Consider the following 7,176-nt stretch of genomic DNA (forward strand, 5'->3'; position numbering starts at 1 on the left):
AAACAGGGAACACGCAAGGGAATACAGTAGCCCACGGAACGCCGCGAGGAAACGGAGCGGTGAATGAGCCAGTCAGGATCAGGAAGTAGTGGAGTATACAAACGGGAGCACGGAGCAGAAGCAAGCCAGGGGCAGAGCAACGCAGGATAAACGGAACTGAAGCAAGGCAGAAGCACGGCAGAAGCAGGCTGGAGCACGGCAGCAGTGGGGCCAGGAATCCAAGAAGAATAACAAGCAAGGAGGAAGAGAAAACGGCAGGTATAAATGGACAGGGGGCGGAGCTAACTCTGACTGACCAGGCCGCGATAGGCTCTCCCACTCCTGAGCCTGCCACCCTGATTGGTGGGAGCAGGTGTCAGTCTCAGAGGTCTGGCCTCAGGTGTCGACTGATTAATCCTGGGAGTATACCCAGATGTAGTGCCTGGCAGATCCTTTACAAGAAATGTGACATTATTTGGGCATTTTTATTTTCATTGCTATTTTGTAACAAAAGGATCTCCCTATCCTGTTGCCTAGTCCTCTCCCCACAGTCTGTTTCTCCCCCACCAATATAGTCTGACCCCTCTCTAAGCTAACTACCCCTTTATTTTCTACATTGACCTCCCTCCTCAGCCCCAGTTTAAATACCCCTGCTAGAATTCTCTCCCCCAGCACAGCGGACCCGCTTCCATTCAGGTGCAATCATCTGCAGAATGCAGTTTGTACCCCAATGAAAAGTCAGCCCAATGCACAAGCAACTCAAAGTCTTCTCCTCTACACCAAGACTTCAGCCTTCTCCCCTACACCAAGATGTCAGCCTTCCCCTCTACACCAAGACGTCAGCCTTCTCCTCTACACCAAGAAGTCAGCCTTCTCCTCTACGCCAAGACTTCAGCCTTCTCCCCTACGCCAAGACGTCAGCCTTCCCCTCTACGCCAAGACGTCAGCCTTCTCCCCTACGCCAAGACGTCAGCCTTCTCCCCTACGCCAAGATGTCAGCCTTCTCCCCTATGCCAAGATGTCAGCCTTCTCCCCTACGCCAAGACGTCAGCCTTCTCCCCTACGCCAAGACGTCAGCCTTCTCCCCTACGCCAAGACGTCAGCCTTCTCCCCTACGCCAAGACGTCAGCCTTCTCCCCTACGCCAAGACGTCAGCCTTCTCCCCTACGCCAAGACTTCAGCCTTCTCCCCTACGCCAAGACTTCAGCCTTCTCCCCTACGCCAAGACTTCAGCCTTCTCCCCTACGCCAAGACTTCAGCCTTCTCCCCTACGCCAAGACTTCAGCCTTCTCCCCTACGCCAAGACTTCAGCCTTCTCCCCTACGCCAAGACTTCAGCCTTCTCCCCTACGCCAAGACTTCAGCCTTCTCCCCTACGCCAAGACTTCAGCCTTCTCCTCTACGCCAAGACTTCAGCCTTCTCCCCTACGCCAAGACTTCAGCCTTCTCCCCTATGCCAAGACTTCAGCCTTCTCCCCTACGCCAAGCCTTCAGCCTTCTCTCCTACGCCAAGACTTCAGCCTTCTCCCCTACGCCAAGACTTCAGCCTTCTCCCCTACGCCAAGACTTCAGCCTTCTCCCCTACGCCAAGACTTCAGCCTTCTCTCCTACGCCAAGACTTCAGCCTTCTCCCCTACGCCAAGACTTCAGCCTTCTCCCCTACGCCAAGACTTCAGCCTTCTCCCCTACGCCAAGACTTCAGCCTTCTCCTCTACGCCAAGACTTCAGCCTTCTCCCCTACGCCAAGACTTCAGCCTTCTCCTCTACGCCAAGACTTCAGCCTTCTCCTCTACGCCAAGACTTCAGCCTTCTCCCCTACGCCAAGACTTCAGCCTTCTCCTCTACGCCAAGACTTCAGCCTTCTCCTCTACGCCAAGACTTCAGCCTTCTCCCCTACGCCAAGACTTCAGCCTTCTCTCCTACGCCAAGCCTTCAGCCTTCTCTCCTACGCCAAGACTTCAGCCTTCTCTCCTACGCCAAGACGTCAGCCTTCTCCCCTACCCCAAGACGTCAGCCTTCTCCCCTACGCCAAGACTTCAGCCTTCTCCCCTACGCCAAGACTTCAGCCTTCTCCCCTACGCCAAGACTTCAGCCTTCTCCCCTACGCCAAGACTTCAGCCTTCTCCCCTACGCCAAGACTTCAGCCTTCTCCCCTACGCCAAGACTTCAGCCTTCTCCCCTACGCCAAGACTTCAGCCTTCTCCCCTACGCCAAGACTTCAGCCTTCTCCCCTACGCCAAGACTTCAGCCTTCTCCCCTACGCCAAGACTTCAGCCTTCTCCTCTACGCCAAGACTTCAGCCTTCTCCCCTACGCCAAGACTTCAGCCTTCTCCCCTATGCCAAGACTTCAGCCTTCTCCCCTACGCCAAGCCTTCAGCCTTCTCTCCTACGCCAAGACTTCAGCCTTCTCCCCTATGCCAAGACTTCAGCCTTCTCCCCTACGCCAAGACTTCAGCCTTCTCCCCTACGCCAAGACTTCAGCCTTCTCTCCTACGCCAAGACTTCAGCCTTCTCCCCTACGCCAAGACTTCAGCCTTCTCCCCTACGCCAAGACTTCAGCCTTCTCCCCTACGCCAAGACTTCAGCCTTCTCCTCTACGCCAAGACTTCAGCCTTCTCCCCTACGCCAAGACTTCAGCCTTCTCTCCTACGCCAAGACTTCAGCCTTCTCCCCTACGCCAAGACTTCAGCCTTCTCCTCTACGCCAAGACTTCAGCCTTCTCCTCTACGCCAAGACTTCAGCCTTCTCCCCTACGCCAAGACTTCAGCCTTCTCCTCTACGCCAAGACTTCAGCCTTCTCCTCTACGCCAAGACTTCAGCCTTCTCCCCTACGCCAAGACTTCAGCCTTCTCTCCTACGCCAAGCCTTCAGCCTTCTCTCCTACGCCAAGACTTCAGCCTTCTCCCCTACGCCAAGACTTCAGCCTTCTCCCCTACGCCAAGACTTCAGCCTTCTCCCCTACGCCAAGACTTCAGCCTTCTCTCCTACGCCAAGACTTCAGCCTTCTCCCCTACGCCAAGACTTCAGCCTTCTCCCCTACGCCAAGACTTCAGCCTTCTCCCCTACGCCAAGACTTCAGCCTTCTCCTCTACGCCAAGACTTCAGCCTTCTCCCCTACGCCAAGACTTCAGCCTTCTCTCCTACGCCAAGATGTCAGCCTTCTCCCCTACGCCAAGATGTCAGCCTTCTCCCCTACGCCAAGACGTCAGCCTTCTCCCCTACGCCAAGACTTCAGCCTTCTCCCCTACGCCAAGACTTCAGCCTTCTCCCCTACGCCAAGACTTCAGCCTTCTCCCCTACGCCAAGACTTCAGCCTTCTCCCCTACGCCAAGACTTCAGCCTTCTCCCCTACGCCAAGACTTCAGCCTTCTCCCCTACGCCAAGACTTCAGCCTTCTCCCCTACGCCAAGACTTCAGCCTTCTCCCCTACGCCAAGACTTCAGCCTTCTCCTCTACGCCAAGACTTCAGCCTTCTCCCCTACGCCAAGACTTCAGCCTTCTCCCCTATGCCAAGACTTCAGCCTTCTCCCCTACGCCAAGCCTTCAGCCTTCTCTCCTACGCCAAGACTTCAGCCTTCTCCCCTACGCCAAGACTTCAGCCTTCTCCCCTACGCCAAGACTTCAGCCTTCTCCCCTACGCCAAGACTTCAGCCTTCTCTCCTACGCCAAGACTTCAGCCTTCTCCCCTACGCCAAGACTTCAGCCTTCTCCCCTACGCCAAGACTTCAGCCTTCTCCCCTACGCCAAGACTTCAGCCTTCTCCTCTACGCCAAGACTTCAGCCTTCTCCCCTACGCCAAGACTTCAGCCTTCTCCTCTACGCCAAGACTTCAGCCTTCTCCTCTACGCCAAGACTTCAGCCTTCTCCCCTACGCCAAGACTTCAGCCTTCTCCTCTACGCCAAGACTTCAGCCTTCTCCTCTACGCCAAGACTTCAGCCTTCTCCCCTACGCCAAGACTTCAGCCTTCTCTCCTACGCCAAGCCTTCAGCCTTCTCTCCTACGCCAAGACTTCAGCCTTCTCTCCTACGCCAAGACGTCAGCCTTCTCCCCTACCCCAAGACGTCAGCCTTCTCCCCTACGCCAAGACTTCAGCCTTCTCCCCTACGCCAAGACTTCAGCCTTCTCCCCTACGCCAAGACTTCAGCCTTCTCCCCTACGCCAAGACTTCAGCCTTCTCCCCTACGCCAAGACTTCAGCCTTCTCCCCTACGCCAAGACTTCAGCCTTCTCCCCTACGCCAAGACTTCAGCCTTCTCCCCTACGCCAAGACTTCAGCCTTCTCCCCTACGCCAAGACTTCAGCCTTCTCCCCTACGCCAAGACTTCAGCCTTCTCCTCTACGCCAAGACTTCAGCCTTCTCCCCTACGCCAAGACTTCAGCCTTCTCCCCTATGCCAAGACTTCAGCCTTCTCCCCTACGCCAAGCCTTCAGCCTTCTCTCCTACGCCAAGACTTCAGCCTTCTCCCCTATGCCAAGACTTCAGCCTTCTCCCCTACGCCAAGACTTCAGCCTTCTCCCCTACGCCAAGACTTCAGCCTTCTCTCCTACGCCAAGACTTCAGCCTTCTCCCCTACGCCAAGACTTCAGCCTTCTCCCCTACGCCAAGACTTCAGCCTTCTCCCCTACGCCAAGACTTCAGCCTTCTCCTCTACGCCAAGACTTCAGCCTTCTCCCCTACGCCAAGACTTCAGCCTTCTCTCCTACGCCAAGACTTCAGCCTTCTCCCCTACGCCAAGACTTCAGCCTTCTCCTCTACGCCAAGACTTCAGCCTTCTCCTCTACGCCAAGACTTCAGCCTTCTCCCCTACGCCAAGACTTCAGCCTTCTCCTCTACGCCAAGACTTCAGCCTTCTCCTCTACGCCAAGACTTCAGCCTTCTCCCCTACGCCAAGACTTCAGCCTTCTCTCCTACGCCAAGCCTTCAGCCTTCTCTCCTACGCCAAGACTTCAGCCTTCTCCCCTACGCCAAGACTTCAGCCTTCTCCCCTACGCCAAGACTTCAGCCTTCTCCCCTACGCCAAGACTTCAGCCTTCTCTCCTACGCCAAGACTTCAGCCTTCTCCCCTACGCCAAGACTTCAGCCTTCTCCCCTACGCCAAGACTTCAGCCTTCTCCCCTACGCCAAGACTTCAGCCTTCTCCTCTACGCCAAGACTTCAGCCTTCTCCCCTACGCCAAGACTTCAGCCTTCTCTCCTACGCCAAGATGTCAGCCTTCTCCCCTACGCCAAGACTTCAGCCTTCTCCCCTACGCCAAGACTTCAGCCTTCTCTCCTACGCCAAGACTTCAGCCTTCTCCCCTACGCCAAGACTTCAGCCTTCTCTCCTACGCCAAGATGTCAGCCTTCTCCCCTACGCCAAGACTTCAGCCTTCTCCCCTACGCCAAGACTTCAGCCTTCTCTCCTACGCCAAGACTTCAGCCTTCTCCCCTACGCCAAGACTTCAGCCTTCTCCCCTACGCCAAGACTTCAGCCTTCTCCTCTACGCCAAGACTTCAGCCTTCTCCTCTACGCCAAGACTTCAGCCTTCTCCCCTACGCCAAGACTTCAGCCTTCTCCTCTACGCCAAGACTTCAGCCTTCTCTCCTACGCCAAGCCTTCAGCCTTCTCTCCTACGCCAAGACTTCAGCCTTCTCCCCTACGCCAAGACTTCAGCCTTCTCCCCTACGCCAAGACTTCAGCCTTCTCCCCTATGCCAAGACTTCAGCCTTCTCTCCTACGCCAAGACTTAAGCCTTCTCCCCTACGCCAAGACTTCAGCCTTCTCCCCTACGCCAAGACTTCAGTCTTCTCCTCTACGCCAAGACTTCAGCCTTCTCCCCTACGCCAAGACTTCAGCCTTCTCCTCTACGCCAAGACTTCAGCCTTCTCCTCTACGCCAAGACTTCAGCCTTCTCCCCTACGCCAAGACTTCAGCCATGCATTTACCTCCCAGATTTCCCGCTGTCTTTCCTGTGATGTGCATGGCACAGGGAGTATTCCAGAGAATACAACCTAGGAGGCTCTTCCCTTCAGCTTGTAGCCTAGTTCTTTGCAATTATTCTCAAAGGGTAACTGAACTTTTAAAAATCTTTTGACATGTCAGACCGCCACTGATTGCTAAAAACAAGCAGCAGAAACATTTGGGTGAGCGCAGAGCCAATTGAGCCCGATTCTAGTCAAATCTATGAAACACCTGTGGGGTCACAGTGCTCACAACAGCCCTAGATACATTTCATAAAAGATGTAATTTCCAAAATGTTTTTTTTTGGGCTGTGTTTGTTATTTCCTGGCACTTCGAGACCTCCTCAAACTTGAAATAATGCCTGAAAAATATCTATTTAAAAACAATAAGGCCCCAACATTCTCCAAATGCTTTCTTTGCTTCTTAGGCCGGCAGGTGCAGACTGGCTGTGGCGGGAAGGGGTTAACAGTAACTCCCTAGGACTATCCATCACCGCCAATACCGCTGTCTGTACCAGGTCCTTACTTTGCGGCATCTTGATATATATCCTGAGCAGAGCAAAGAACGTACCGGACATATGGCAAGAAAATCCTGGGATGCAGCTGATGAGGCCGCCGCACATGGCCGGGGACCACTGTGGGTCCCCACTGACGGCCAATAGCCCAGATCCACAATGTCATCCTGAGGAGCGTCCAGTGGATGTCCGACGCTCCACCATAGATGACAAATGACAGATGAAATAAAAGACCTTGAGTGATAGAAATGAGGCGGCCGATGGCGTCTGAGAACGCGTTAAACTGTCTGTAGATGTAACGATTATTAATGGTGATTGGAGCGGTTTTACGAGGTTTAGAATCGGCTCCATCGCTCAGGGCGCTTCTCCGTTATTGGTGGTGGATGATCCGACCGCAGCGTTTACTCTATGATATATGTGGAGTAGGGATCGGATATTCCCACATCCTTCATGTCCGGAAGTATCTGCCTGTGTCTGACCCTGTGTCTCATCGCCTCCCAGGTCCTCCGTTATTGCTGCTCGTCTCCGCGCACAGTGGAAGTTCTGCTAAATACCTACAGCAAACTGCGAGGAACCGAGGACTGGGCTGAGGTCGTCCCTGAGGAAGAGCAGCAGGTCAGTCCATACATAGTGGGGGCTCCGCATACACTGTATTTATCAAAGGGGGCTCCCCATATCCAGGATCAGTGGCCTAGCTATAGCGGTTGCAGCGATTTGCGAGTGAGCTCCGAAAACATGGTGG

At 54.7% G+C, this 7,176-nt stretch overlaps 1 protein-coding gene across 1 annotated transcript in view; it reads left to right on the plus strand.

Moving 5' to 3' along the window:
* The window catches only part of ASB10 (ankyrin repeat and SOCS box containing 10), a 67,252-nt gene that overhangs the window by 58,799 nt on the left and 1,277 nt on the right, over nucleotides 1–7,176 (plus strand). The window contains exon 4 of the mRNA XM_075847568.1: nucleotides 6,936–7,049. Within this exon, the coding sequence (XP_075703683.1) occupies nucleotides 6,936–7,049 (114 nt within the window). The remainder of the gene's footprint in view (nucleotides 1–6,935; nucleotides 7,050–7,176) is intronic.

This window comes from Rhinoderma darwinii, assembly GCF_050947455.1.
Source record: "Rhinoderma darwinii isolate aRhiDar2 chromosome 5 unlocalized genomic scaffold, aRhiDar2.hap1 SUPER_5_unloc_3, whole genome shotgun sequence".
Taxonomy (NCBI): domain Eukaryota; kingdom Metazoa; phylum Chordata; class Amphibia; order Anura; family Rhinodermatidae; genus Rhinoderma; species Rhinoderma darwinii.